Source organism: Haemaphysalis longicornis, unplaced genomic scaffold, assembly GCF_048455015.1.
Source record: "Haemaphysalis longicornis isolate Haplotype H1 unplaced genomic scaffold, Haemaphysalis longicornis Haplotype H1 scaffold_2, whole genome shotgun sequence".
Taxonomy (NCBI): Eukaryota; Metazoa; Arthropoda; class Arachnida; order Ixodida; family Ixodidae; genus Haemaphysalis; species Haemaphysalis longicornis.
Window position 1 is genome coordinate 247,219,246 of NW_027526295.1, and position 14,618 is coordinate 247,233,863.

At 44.9% G+C, this 14,618-nt stretch overlaps 2 protein-coding genes across 3 annotated transcripts in view; one reads left to right on the plus strand and one right to left on the minus strand.

Moving 5' to 3' along the window:
* Positions 1-3,288: 3,288 nt before the first annotated feature.
* LOC144170331 (m-AAA protease-interacting protein 1, mitochondrial-like) lies at positions 3,289-8,492 on the minus strand. Its single transcript, XM_077700070.1, has 5 exons — positions 8,080-8,492; positions 7,881-7,952; positions 7,599-7,722; positions 7,386-7,521; positions 3,289-3,501 (listed from the first exon to the last, which is right to left on the minus strand). The coding sequence occupies exons 1-5, from the start codon at positions 8,458-8,460 to the stop codon at positions 3,417-3,419; spliced, it is 798 nt and encodes a 265-aa protein (XP_077556196.1). The 5' UTR covers positions 8,461-8,492; the 3' UTR covers positions 3,289-3,416.
* A 165-nt stretch (positions 8,493-8,657) lies between these two features.
* The window catches only part of Ssp3 (SCAPER domain-containing protein short spindle 3), a 186,089-nt gene continuing 180,128 nt past the window's right edge, over positions 8,658-14,618 (plus strand). The window contains exons 1-2 of one of the 2 annotated variants that reach the window (XM_077700065.1): positions 8,658-8,942; positions 13,247-13,483. In XM_077700065.1, the coding sequence (XP_077556191.1) occupies positions 13,253-13,483 (231 nt within the window). In that variant the 5' untranslated portion in view covers positions 8,658-8,942; positions 13,247-13,252. The remainder of the gene's footprint in view (positions 8,943-13,246; positions 13,484-14,618) is intronic. The other variant, XM_077700064.1, reaches the window with a different exon arrangement.

Genomic DNA, 14,618 nt, shown 5'->3' on the forward strand with positions numbered 1-14,618 from the left:
CTGGTGTCTGTGTTCTTGTGCAGGCCAGCTAGTGTCCGCAACACCTAGGTATGTTTGTACACAAAAATTGTTTAGGTGCTCAATTTATTTTCTTTCTTCAAAGGGGCCAGGAAAAATACAACCTGGTCAGTTTGAAACACCTAGATCTCAGTGACTCACTTGGCTCTACTTCAGCCATAAAAGAGTTTGTTTAAACAAAAAAAAAATGCAATATTGGGAAACAAGTTTCGTGCTGCATGGCCTCATGAATGATGCAATGGGGGACATACTAGTCATAACAGGGTGTAACTGCACATTGGCATTAAAGTAACATACAATCAAATAAAACTGGAGGCCCCGCTGCAATCACCCAACCATGGTTTTTGGCAGCGATTCTGGTCGGCGGCTGCAATGGCACAAATGAAATTCTCCGACCTCGTAGAGCTTACCAATTAGCTGGGGAGTCTCCACTGATTCATTTTTTTCTTTAATATTGTGAGTACTTGTTTGAAACTTGTGATAAAGTTGGAGTCGCTGTTATCAGGACAATGCAGTTTTTTTCTTTTTAATGAACCAAAGTTGTATTTTTGTCTTCAAAGCCCTTTTCAGTGCTTTCAAGTGATGTCACAAAATGGGCAGGATTAGCTGTGCTTTTGTTTGTATCATGCTTCATAAATCTGTCTGCAAATTGACAAAGGCAGGAGACCTTCTAGTATTCTGAATTAAGTTAAAAGTAAAAGTTGGCTGCTTATGTTGCTTTTACAATTTTTAATGAAGTCATTATTTTTCGAGTGCAGACACTAAACAGTTATCCACACAAAAAAATTAGGGCACTGAAAAAATTATCAATTTTCAGCCTGCAGATAAGTTGGAATGATAAATCCGCAAATGTCTTGTTTGCATATACATTGACAGTTGATCCCGGATATATTGAACAGTCCAAACACCGTTTTGGAAATCCTAGGCAAAAGTATAGCACTTTTGTATGCGTGTATCAAACTCTGGCACACCATCACGTTTTATAAAAAACGCCACGTCGCAAGTGCCCTTCTCCTGAATGAGTTGTGGGCGATGATGACTTCTTGCGCGCCGCATCGCTCTGGTGGCCTTCAATACCTGCTCGACCTTCTCGATGCGCTAGCTTGGGGATAGTTTCATGAAACGAGAATGCAGTGTGTGATTGGATTGTGGTTTGACAGTGTGCGTCCCGTCAGTGATTGTGCAACCGACGGGACGTGTTGTGACCCAGTGGCGGCTTTGTTGGCATAGGCTGATGCGGCGTGGTGCGTGCTTGTTTTGTTCACGACAGCGTGTCTTTAAAGCCATGGTTGCGGGGGGAAAAAAAAAAAAAAAAACACAGAATTTGAATTTAGCGACGAAGGCGCATGTCATTACACTGGTGGAGGCCAGTGAAAAGACGGTAGAGCACAACACTGGGCAGCAAGCTGACATATGGTATAGTGGCTTACGTACAGCGAAGGCAGTGCAGTCCAGCTGCCCTGGAGCGTGCCGTGCGAGTGTTCCTGCAGCTGGTTCCGCAAAGCGGCTTCGTTGCGGCTCCAGACAGGTGTTTGGATACAAAAGACGACGGTGTTGAGTGCCTCAAGAGTGAATTAGAGAGCTGTCACCATTCCCATGCGAAACTGGATGCCGTGACAGCACGCAAATTCACAAATGTTGACGACGACGTACAAGGCTCTGGCAGATTGCAACGGTCGCGGCGGGGCTGTTACCAAACAAGCGGACCTTGTCAGTGACGATGTTCCCAACCGTAGCGGGCATAGTGGATGGCGCGGGGCTTTCTCATTTGAATGGCGTTAGTAACCTTGGAGGCATTAGATAAAACAAGCGTAGCCCACACACTTCTTTCATGCTAAATAAAGTGCGTGGGTGGTGCGCTGTGTTTTGTATTTGGCGTACTTTGAGGGACAAATCAGGAAGCTACCGTTTGTCGCGATCTCTGAAAGCTCTCAGTGCTGTGTGGACTAGTCGGATAAGCTTTAGATGTGACATTTTATACTTCAAACTATAGGTATATCGAACTATTTTGTGATTCCATTGGAGCTTCATATATGTGGGATAAACTGTAGTACAAAAAACAATTCGGAGAAGTTTTGTTGTGCACCTGAATTGTTGGCCAGAAAACGTTTGCATTGGTGGGCTGTCTGTCAAAAAACCTATTGTGCATACAAAGTGCAAGCGGCACTAATACTTTGTAAAATTACTGAATACAGAAAAAAAAAAAATTGCAAATGAACACACACACACGTACGTGCACACTCGCATCACACACCGGAACTTGCTAAGAAGGTTTGAAGCCAAGTGTCGTGTGTGCAGAGCAGCTGTAATTGCCTTCCAGCTTGTCCATGGGCAGTGCTTGACTGACTTGCTGCAAGGAGTGTTGTGGTTTTGAAGTCATTGGTGTGATACCCCTGTCAAACGTGCCTATTTAACTGCACTTCCACAGAGTGCACTCGGCTATAATGTCATTAGGGAGCAGCTTAACGGCAAATGGAAATGACACTTTCCACGGAACGCACTTTAAGCTGAGTGTGTTCCCCAAACACACTTTACCAGGGCCGGTTCGCAGAGTGAGTAGTCTCGTAAGCCGGGATTCGAAAATAGGGAAAAATAACAAAACAGTGAGCGTTTAGATAATAGGTAATGTTAAAAGTTAATTATAGATACATTGTGAATTTATTTCTACAAAACGAGAAGCAGCAATGAGGAGAAGGAATAAACACTAATAAAAAAAAGTCATTGCAGTCGTGGTTGGTGACGAAAAGCGAAAAAAATAAGCTCGCTCTCAACGGCGTACCAACGCCGCCTGGTGGGGTGTTGTCAGCCGTTCTCTGTGGCGTTCAAGTACATGGTTTCTTGTGGACCTGTGGTTGTGTTTCCGTTTCAGCCTTCTCTGTTATATTCCACGCTTTCCGATAATCCCCCAAATGATAATGCTGCTGCGATTCACTTCGCAATGAATCACTGAATTGAAAATATCAGTCGCCGTCCCAACTGCATTTTTTGTGGCCTTGTGCAAGGCACCAATTGCGATTCTGAACAATGCCAACACAACATCATGTGATAAAAAGGGGGAATTCCAAGCAATTTTGCGGAATATTTTGGCAGGCTGTTGTCGCTGACATCATGGCCAAGGGCACTTTGTTTCGTCGTTTAGCAGCGCACATTCAAATTGTGATTCAGGGAGTCGCACTCGGCATAAGTGCACTTAAATAGGCACACGGGTATAAGTAGCCAATGTTGTGTTTTTGGAGAAAAGCAATCAAGCAAATGAACAAAAACCCAGTCATGTTTACGACATGTGAAAATATGTCCCACAGGCAGCATTTAATTTTAATGTTCAACATGCACACTGCGCTAATACAACTGGCTACGATGACGGCAATTTGCTTCGGGTTACGGTGGTCGAGGCTCCCTCAAGAGGCTGAGACCAACTTGAAGTGGTTGAGTAGGTTGATCGTCCAGTCACTCTCCCTGCCTTTGGTGTAGTCTCGAATAAATCTGGAAGAAAATAAAGCAGCATTTGGGCCTGCTTGTCGAAACAGGTGAAATTTTGGTGCTGCATCGACAGACACATTGCAAGTTAGTCGAAAAATCAATACAATGTGGACCTACAGTACTTCTCACATGTGGGTATTTGAAGCTTTATTAATGGTTACAGGGGCACTAAGGATGGTGTTCAGACATCCCTTTTCACATGTTCACTATGACCCATAATAGAGTACCATACCCCATTTTTGTGCACAGAAGAAATTTTGCTACAGATGTCATTTTACGAAATTAAGCCAAACATTCTACAAGTAGCACTTCTTTCTCTGCTCGTACTAAACCATTACTGTTATCACCGGGACCATACAACTCAACTGTGAATTTTCTCATTCCTTGGAAGCTATTTTACGTGTGCACTCATCATCATCCTTTTCCTTTTACAATGTTTTCTTCCCCTTTCGGCTGCTGTGACTGAGAGGCTTGACCAATCCTCCTTGTTAGCCCTACATATCCATTATGAACATGGTTTGCTACCTTACATAGTTGCTACCTGTGTAATTACCGTGCACAAATTTCTCCTGCGGGACTCGGTACATGTTTCTAATACCTGTGCTATACAACAGCTTTTGCTTGACAGTTGAACACTCAGTTACAAGTGACCTATGCATTTACACTGGCGCAATCGATAGACGATTGGTTTGAGGACCTGGCCTTTGAAAATATTATGTAGCACAGGTATAACACGCTTTTGCAAGGTTCACCTTTGGCCAGCTAGAATCATCGAGCTTTGGTGGTCCATGCATTTGTGCTTGTCTCGCAGTCAAGGATTCTAGTCCGAAACCCATCCAGCAGAAAATGTACCCAATTTTATTTTCAACTCAATTAGTTTCTTTGTTTACTAGAGCTTCCATGAGAGATCGGGTGTCTTTCAATGCCCTGAGCAGTACCCCATTTTGTGTGCCATAGGTGCCGGATTCTTGCCTAACCCAGTTAACTAACACTTTTTAATTAACCAAGAACACCACCACTTTCTACTGGGCAAAAAAAAAAAAAAGCAAAAAGAAAGATCTAGAACTCCACTCAAATGCTATGCAATGCACATATGTTGGTTTGGTAGTGGAATGACACTGAGACATGGGTTGAGTAGATGTCGGAGTAAAACCGTAGGATGTCGCAGGTGTTGAAATGCTTCTTGAAGTGGCCGACCTTCGAGTTGCTCCAGAACAGCGTCCCAATCTAGCTGCGTTTGGGTGGCTCCTGGTTTGCTTATGGTATTAGTGCCCTCTTGTATGGCAGCACAAACTGTGTGCCTTGGCAGCATAGCAGTGCTGGGCAGCCTCAGCATGCTTACATTCCTCAAGCCATTTTGCACTCCCCAAGCTCAGCCTGGGTGAGCAGCTTCTCTGGGCGGTGCAACTTCAGCGGGGATTAAGCTCCTAGACATATGCCCCTCCCTTGCCTGGCAAGCCTTGGCACGATTCTTTCGGCTGCTGTGCCAGAATGGTTACAAACGGCGTAATGTTTTGGTAAAACTGCAAAAGCAGGTGCAATACCATTCAGGATCTCAGCAGATTTTTGTGGAGAAATTGAAAAGCTATTGCATAAACAAGTTAGCAGCAGGAGCGATTCAGCTAGTTGCTTCATACTACACATATTTAAAATTTCGAATACTTTGTGAATAGTGTTTGGTATTTGACTCGCAGTTCAGGTTTCGCCGTTGGAAGTTTTCAAATATTCGAAATTTATAAATAATAAAGCAATAAAAGTTGGCTCTACTGCACAGCGTGTTAGACTTCACGGCACGGCATGACCCTTCGGGTTGGCTTTTTTTGCCCGCCACCGAAACTGCAAGAAAGCTTAACAATTTTCGGCGTTATTATTATTGCACAGTTCGCTTCCTTCACTCAACAGAATACCCTGAGTGAAATATGAGCAGCCTGCGACGCGAAGAACATAGTTTAATTGGATCTCATTTATCGCGCCGACAGAGCAGCGCGCTGAGCGGCACTCAGCAAATGGACATCAGCGTGACATCATTGAGGAAGAGCCAAAAGAAGTGACGCGGCAGCGCTCGTCAAAAGCTCGTGACATACTTCATGCGCGCGGCCCCACGAGCGGCGAGCGGGCGCAACACCCTCTCAAGCGTGTGCCGGCGACGTCCGCACAAAGCGGTGAGGTCAGGCAGGGAGTCTGTCATATGCGCCGTTTGGGATGAAAGCGTGGGAATTTGAAACAAACGATTTTCAGGCCGTTCAATGTAATTAACTATCGCACGCTGAAGGTTTTGAAGTGCTGTTTTAGGTTCGCCAGGCCATTAAGCATCGATAAAAGCAATAAAAGTGTAACATAAAATTTTCGTATCAGTGCTCCTTTAACACGTGCAAGCCTTGCACAAAACAAGTGTGCGCTAACTGTGGTGTATGCTCGCTGAAGTTGAATGCTACTTGTGTAAAATTTATAAGCCAAAAAGAACTTTCCCATCAATATAGCAGCAGTAGTAAGGAATCAAGAGTTACTGCATGTAGGCAGTGCTCGTAGTAAGGTCATACCAGTCACCAGCAAGCCTAGCCTCTTCATTGGCTGGAGGGACAGTCATACATATGTACTTTTTGCGTTCCCAGAACATTGGGGGAGCCCACATTTCTTGATGGAAATGTATGTGTTTTGTTCGACTGCTTTACCATCTTGTCTCAATCTTTATCTAAATTTTTTGTACCATTTTCTTATCAAGCATTATTACATAAGCCCTCGGAGGCTCAAGCCCTGACTGTCTAAGTTACCATTCCTTAGAACTATGTTTCAGAAGCTCTATGTGCACTAAGACAAAGATATTTACATTGAAAGTATTTGATGTAATTTACAGTCTCTGTTTACTACTCATTATTGATTTGCATTCCAAATTTGATACTTGCACACATGTACTGTCGGGAGCAAAAGTCTGGATTCCACGCGAGCGGCGGCCGAAATGCATTGCAGCGCCACCCTGCGAAAGCTCGCCTGCTGTCGAGACACCGGCTGTAGGGCCTATCTTAACTGCACGCATGTTCGTTTGCTCGCACGAGTCTGATACGCTTTTTGTTCACGGAAAGACCGAACGGTGTCGCTTCGGCCGTGTCTAGCATTTACGACTGGGCAATTCCGTCGGCGTGTAGCATTTGCGATACGGTCTCAGTGAGTGGCAGTAAGCGGCCACTGATGCGTTGAACGGGTAGTTTTTCGTCACTCTTTATCAGCGTTGCACATCGAAAGTAGTTGCTATCTGCGACTGCACCGCAAAACAATAGTCTCAAACTGGTTTAAGGAAGCGTGTCGCTTCGCGACTGCTTTTATCGAATGAATCGAACGAACATGCGTGCAGTTAAGATAGGCCCTACAGCCGGTGTCTCGCAGCAGGCGAGCTTTCGCAGGGTGGCGCTGCAATGCATTTCGGCCGCCGCTCGCGTGGAATCCAGACTTTTGCTCCCGACAGTACTTCATAGCTAAACAAATAGCACAAAAGAACAAAAACCTTTGGTGAGTGAACTTGCTTACAATTGGTGCTGTTTTCAGCATCTTTTGCTTACCTGTACAGAACTGAGAATGATACATGCCAACTAGTCATTTTAACATTAACATGAAAATGACCAAGCAAGGCATCGCACATACGATAACAATGAACTGAGTTAAGGTTGTGATTTGGGCTAGTTGGTGCATGATCACGATAATTCAAAACAGCGCCACAAACAGGACAAGGAAAAACAACACATGGCTACGTGCGTTCTCTTTTTAGTAGCACTGTTTTAAATTATCTTGACCATAAGAATGTTTTGGAAATCGAGGAAAGTTTTTAACGATGAAGTCCAAAAGGTGACAAGATGCAGAGCCACAACACTGGGGGCCTGCAGCACTAACAGCACCTGTAGTTGGCTACATGGACCTTCTCCTGGAGTTGTTCGATAGTGTCGTTGGCCATTGACTCACTCCGGCGAGCTTGTTCCAGCCCTGGCATATAGTGGTACACAACGGTGGCTTCCACGAACCTCTGGTTGCTGTCTGAAAGTAGAGAAAACCATTCTTTTGGCACCGGCGAGGTGCACTTTCCTTTATAACAATAAAGCAGATGAACTCACTGTCGTCCATAATGATTCCAATTTGGTGCAAGAAACAGAAGTATATATCGGACAATTGGATAGCCAGCTTGTGACGCTGGTCAACGCTCAGTCGCGCGCAGCCGGTTTGTGCTGCAGATATCACCTGTACAAAAGAAAGTACTGCCTAAGCATTTGTTGGGTGTTAAGCCCATGCGTACTATTAATAAATCAGCATGCGCGCGTGAAGCTCAAATGCATTCAACACGTAACTGCATCGTTTTACCGATCTGTCGTATAGCGTTACCCCGTGCAGGTACGTACGTCATTTGTAACCAGACCCTCCATGGCTTTGAAATCTCCGCTGGCCATAAGAACCGAAACGCACGTCAGCGCCTAAAAACACAAAGGACATGGCGAACCTGTGACGGGGCACAAAGGTACACAGCGATTCCTTCAGTTTACTAAAAGCCTAGCACAAAGAAATCCACAACACAGTCATGGCACGGCAAGAGGACGTTACCTGCTTGGCACCGTCGAGGAATTCGTGCTGGTTGAACGTCGCATCTAAGTATGGCTTGATAATGAACACAGACTGTAGCCAGTTCTTGATGGTTAATATCACGTTCGGCCACACAATATGCGAATTCCTCAACAGGTCGAAGCCGCCGTTGCTCCGTGAAGAGCATCGTCGTACCGGCTGTACAGCACATAACGACGGCGCTGGACGTTTCTGCCTAGTTCTATCAGCGACCGACGTTGACAAAAGCAAGCAAGACTGGGACGTCGAGGCACATCTGTAGGAGAGGTTACAAGCACGCAAGCAGCCAGTATTAGCGTAAACTTTGAGAAAATTTAGTTTTTGAAACTGTAACCTTGAAGATGCCAATCTGCATGCCGCCATGTTTCATGCTGCTATCGATCTCAATAGATGTTGTTGACCCCGATCTTCTTGGAAAGATTGGCGAGGTAACGCGGGGCTGTAAAATAATTATTGTTGGTTAATAAAATGAATAAAAACATACTTAAGCGTTAGGATGTTTATTTATTAGTTAGAATTAACAAAAGCACACTGAACCAAGAGTACTCATTCGGTCGATTCGGTCTGCTTCAGTTTGCGGGAGGGTTCACAGATTCATCTCTCCACGCATAACAACAGGTTTTGTCGCGCACAGCTGAAATGACGGCTTGTTTAGCACTCGTTATAAAGTTTGTTTATATTAATGAAAATGTGTAACAAATGCACTAGGTGCTATCTGAAATACCTACTGGCTTTTTCTTTATATAACTGAATAAGCGAAGGAAATATCTTCTCTGAAATAAGCGCGGCTCTTCTACAACATACGCAGGTGTGAAGGGACCTCGAGCCTGAACGCTGCGCTCGTCGTAAGTACTTTATTAAGGAACGTAGCGTGGCTGCGTTGCAAATTTTGTACATAAAAATTTCGGGAGGCGTGTTCTCAAAACAGCGCGCAAAAATGTAGAGCGGGACGGGTGCTTTCGAGCACCCGCTAATGCGTAGGCTTTGTTGCCCTTAAAGGGTCCGAACCATTCACTAGCAAATTGAAGAAGCCTAGCTGCTTGTACGGCACATTGCGTCGCTCTGACAAGAACTTTGCCGAAAGTGGTCACTTATCCCTGTTCGAAACTTAAGGAAAGTACCATTTTTTGTTCCTCTTATGTTTGTTGCACTGGCCTGGTTTCTCTCCTTTTTTTTTTTTGTTCTTTGCCCGAAGGAAAAAAAAGAAGAAAAAAAAACGAAACGACAACGCGCATGGAATGATGTTCCCCATGTGATGAGCTGCTCGTCCACCAAACTTAAACTTGGCGCAAAAAAAAAAAACAAAAAAAAACGCGTACATTGAAGTACAAAGTTTACGCTCAAATTAGTTGAGAAGTTAGGCAGGAGTTCCATTACATATCATTATTGATGCTATGGACTGGACTGTACAGTGCGCATCAGGCTTGTCCAGTTAAAGGAGGCGATGGTCTAAAGCCCGCGGTCTAGGGCAAGCGCGCGCACAGCTCGTGCTGGCGACATCTGCTGGTGGCTGCTGAGTTGTAGATAGCTTGCCATTGCGCGTGCGCGGATCTCAGAAAGGACTGGTTCGGTTGTAGTTTCGCATTGGCTACTCTAATTTGCAGACGCCACCACTCACGAGGGGCATACGTCTTCCACAGTGTATCCGTGAGCAGTGACAGGCAAGATCGTTTGAGGAGGTGTAATATCACTGAAAGCAGTTCCGTAATCATGCAAAACGACCTGTGCTAATATTCAGAGTTTCACGCGTAACAAATGAAAAGTAAGTACTCAAAAAGGATGCAGTGCAACGCTTTCAGTCGGTCCTTTTTTTTCAATTCTAACTGCCTGTGCTTATAATGCATTGTGGCAAATAACATGCTTGTCTTCTGTGTCACCGCTTACGTCTGGCACTGCAGAACAGAAGCGCCCCTCGCAGGTGGTGGCATCTGAAAATTTCAGTGGTCCATGCTGAACAATGGTCGGCCTGAGCCTGTCTGAGATCCGCGCACGTGAAATGGCAAGCTATCTCTAATCTAGCAGCTATCAGCAGATGTCACCAGCATGCTCCGAAGCCGTGTACCAGCTTGCACTAGAATACCTAACGCGCACTGCACATTTCCACATGTGTTGTGTATGTACTGCAGAGTAATGTTGCAACAAATTCATTGCTTTACAGTTTTGCAAGCAAACAGTTCACATTTTACGTTACAGAGTACCTTGTTGTCAAGGCCAAGCACTGTAGTTTTGCATAACACAAAGTAATTAATCAGTCAAAGGTGTACTAATGTGTCCATGAACCACAAAATACCCTAGTGCTGCCACACAAAACATGCGAGTGAGTATTCAAAACAGTACATGTACTAAATAAAAGTGTGACATGTGCACGTGGGTTCAAATGTGAAAATACGAGCTGATGAGAAGTAAGTAAAAGAAAACAATCCAAAAATAAACAGATATTTAGGAGGAAAACATAGCTAAAGACAAACACCTAAGTTGGGTGAATTGTTTTGTTAGTGTCAGAACACATCATATGCACAGAGTGTCTTTAAATATCCAAAGATCTTTATGTGCTATTGAGTGGAGCTGGCGGCCATCACCTCAAAATGAGAGCTATCACCTTAAAACTTAGCACAAAACTACCGAGTGCTATGTATCTTAAGGGGTACATGTTTAAAATGATAGGAATACTGTAGCAGTAGTAATCTTAATTGGGAATACGGGTTACAGTCGACACAAAGTGCTGATTACAGGGATCTTCCTTTACAGTGGCAGTGGTTACTTCCTAAACTGAAAAGAAAACATGCACATTAGCTGTTGGGCCATGTTGAGGAAAAAGTACCTCAAAATTCCACTGTAGTGCTCTGTAAACTTTTGCTCATGACTGTGCAGAGCAAAATGATTTTCACGCTGTAGAATTGGGACAGAGGACGGTAATGGTTGCAGCTGGACATGAATTTTTGAGTGAAAAAGGTGATACCTTCAGGTAGCTTTCTTGGCGATATTTATCTGAGCCTTAATTGGATGCAAAATCTGCTGAGAAACCAGCATAAAAAAAATTACACGTCGGTTAATTCTGTCTTGTTTTGCATGTGTGACACAAAAATGACAGGATCAGACCGTGTACATCGCTCCTGGGCTGGACCAGAAAGCTTGGGGGCCAAGAACCATTGCATAAAAGCAGCCGTTATGTTGATAGATTGTCAGGATGTCAACAGAAATAGTAAACGACGACAATTTCAGGACTATGAAAAGCTATTGGGCAGATTAGTCCTTGCTGTGGTCCCAGCACCCAGTATCTTTTTGTTCACATTTTGTGCTCGAGTACATATTTTGGGCAGTACACATTTTGTGCCCGAAACAGAATAACAGGGTTCATAGGTAATATTGATTTTGGTTGGACGCCTTGCTGAACATAACACAGACCTCATTCACCAGAAAGCATTCTTTCAGCATTACTCGGGTACTGCGTGGGTCTCTTGCGTGCATTCACCATGTCGGAGTGGAGTTGGCGGCCGTCACCTCAAAATGGGAGCTACCACCTCCAATCTGAGCGCAAAACTGCAGAGTGCTATGTAGCTTAAAGGAGCCATGAAGAGAAAACACAAGTTTGGTTCATTCAAAAGATTGTCTCGTTAGAACCATACTAACACCACTTTTAACGTAAACTTCGCTCAAATAAGCTACATAATTAGGAAAAACGGGAATGGTCATGCGACCCACCAGCTCATTTCCCTCAACAGAACCTATGATGTCACATGAGCTAAGCTCTGCGATTGGCGGAGGCTGGCAGAAGCAGACGCAAATTAGGTAGAGCTTACAAACTAGACGAACGAGCGATTTGCGCTTAAATTTAGGGCACATTCTTTACAAAGCAATAAGAATGATGGGACAAACAGTGGAAGTTACGAAAGCACATGTAAACATAGAAGTACTGATGCGTTCTGCTGTTCGTACTGCGCACAGCATGCTTGGTTTAGCTGCACAGCACTACGGGGCTTGGGGTTGTCTCAGACGACACTGGCCGATTGACGTAAGCAACACTGTCTTACGTGACCCCATTTGTCGAGCGAGCACTGTTTCAGGGAACGAATATTTTCTCCCATAACAAAAACAAGCCAGGTTTAAATGCGGGCAAAAACGAACCAAACGCTTGCCACGGTATGGTGGCGCCATCTAGATTACGGAACGTAAAGAAACGCGGGAACAAACCAACACCGCTGTACAGGGTGGAGACAACCTTTGAACGGTCCCGTGCCGCCCCAATTGGGCCAACGGGCTCAACGCGTTATTCTTTTCATTTCCCACGAGACCTAGCAACGCGAAACAGACAATATGATTCGAACTTCTTCAGTAAACCGCGTTGCGGCGATAATTTTAGCGCGGTTTTGACACAATGACTTGCTTCGGAGGTGAGCGAGCAACCGAAAATGGCGGCGCCAGCGTATACGTGTTTCTACCATGTACAGCGGATGCGTGAATGAAGGTACTCTAGGCTGCAGAGCCTAGAGTACCTTCATTCAGAGGTTCCTGTGTTCCTAGAGTTCCTGTGATGTCCTTTTGCACCACGAAAACGCACGATTGAGCGGGAAAATCAAAATTTTAACCTAAATTGTTTAATTTCTCAGTGAATAAAGCACCGTTTGTATCCGGACAAGCGCTGGGGGCACTATAAAACACGAAATCTTTCGAATAAAACCAACTTGCATTTTCTCTTTATGGCTCCTTTAAGGGGTGCATGTCTAAAATGATGGGAATACTATAGCAATAGTCATCTTAATCTAAGATGCGGGAGTGGGGAACTCTGCCACTGGATACTAATCAAAGCAGTGCTTAAGCAAGCTTTGTGTAATTATTTGTGCAATAATAATGATTCCAGTCGCTTAGTCAATAATATTGATCCCAGATGCTTGTGCAATACATAGTATTCATCACAGAAATTCTTTGGCGACTTGCTCCAGCGTTCTAAGATGTGCATTGGCACAGATGATTGTGACGGTGTGGGAGAGACAGAATTACACCAAGGTGCCACGTTGGGGTGTACTCTGTAGATTTAAATTCTAGTTATTTGTGGTTGATATTTTTCTTTGCTTATTTCCGGCCACATTTGGTCAACACTGATCGACTCCAGTGTTCCAATGAAGCTTGGTGCTCGCTCGATGATACCCAGTGACCTATGACAACCCCCGTGTCGGGCCTGAAGCCTCCGATTGCCCGTGCGATGGGGGCTTCGCCCAACTCTGCCCGGGGCGGTGCCAAGCTGCGTGCCCGCTCATCCTCGGCGGGCCGAGGGCCCGACAAGGGCCTGCGCGCCCGCTACTGGGCCTACCTCTTCGAGAACCTCCAGAGGGCCGTGGACGAGATCTACCACACGTGTGAGACGGACGAGAGCACCCTCGAGTGCAAGGCAAGGGTGGTGTCACTCGGTGGCCTTGTTGCATGGTTTTAAACAAACTAGGCTCAAGCCTGCCCAGGTTGATGGATTTCTCTACGCAGTGACGAATGCTGTAGCCCCCCCCCCCCCTTTTTTTTTCACAAGTAGGGACGGCCCTGATAAGTTGCTAAATTGAAAAAGAGTGACCGAATGTCCTTTAGCCACAATGTTGCATTGCGGAGAAGTTGGTCAGGAAGGGGAGCACTTTGCTGGGGACATTTGGGGAGAAAAGGACAAGCCGTAAGCGGGAAGAGGACGTAAAACGGGACAGGGCACTTGTAGTTACACCCACCTTGCATAAGCTTTTTAGCTGGTTCATCTTCCTTGTGGCTTTCTATTGAGGAGATTGGATTGTTAAATCCAAAATAGGCTGCAGCTCAAGCCCACAACTCTGACTGCTTTCTTTCAGGGGCTGTGAGATGCCGTGGTTCTTTCTTTTTTCGTTGTTTTGCTGTTGGTGATGTTTCTGCTGTTATGTAGCCTGTCATGCTAGTGATGACGTTAACCCTTTGAGAGTTTTTGCCATATATGTATGGTGGCGGTTTTCCATACCCCAAGGTCTTGGCCGTATGGGTACGGTTTCAACCCTTTATTTGAAATTTCGCGCCATAATGACAATGCAGGCTCATTGGGAGGTGCTGCCACCTCCTGGGACTTACAAGAAGTGTTTGAAATTTGATTGTGCTATCTCCTTGCGGAGATAAACAGAACTCTCTAGCTTCAGTACGTCACGCAGTCTGTGTCAACGCCCTTTCGTGTTTTCAGTTTTACCGCGTGATCGCAACGGAGGCGTGCGCAACTTGATTTTTATCTTCATCGGCACTCCCTTGAAGAGGCAGCGGAAGTTAATTTCTATCTGTATGGGTGCTACTCTTAGCTTGTTTATCACCGTAAAGTAATTTGAGCATCTGGGAAAGTTTTTTTCAAAAAAATTCAACCCTCAAAAGGTTAAAAGTGTAAATACACCGTGGGGTTGCAGCGCACTGCGTCGTTTTACATCATTTTTGAATATGTCGCCTGCTTCTTCATCTCTAAAAATGGCACACTTAGTTCTAATACTGAATTCTACTGACCATTTTGAAGCTCATTTTCTTGCTCCACGGGGGGA

Bases quoted from the DNA above. Each gene is read 5' to 3' on its own strand.
- LOC144170331 (XM_077700070.1), bottom strand. From the start codon at position 8,460: ATGGCGGCATGCAGATTGGCATCTTCAAGGTTACAGTTTCAAAAACTA. The intron at 7,723-7,880 runs GTACGTACCTGC...TCTTTTGTACAG, and splicing joins AGGGTCTGGTTACAAATGAC to GTGATATCTGCAGCACAAAC. The intron at 3,502-7,385 runs GTGCTGTTAGTG...ATTTTCTTCCAG, and splicing joins GTCCATGTAGCCAACTACAG to ATTTATTCGAGACTACACCA.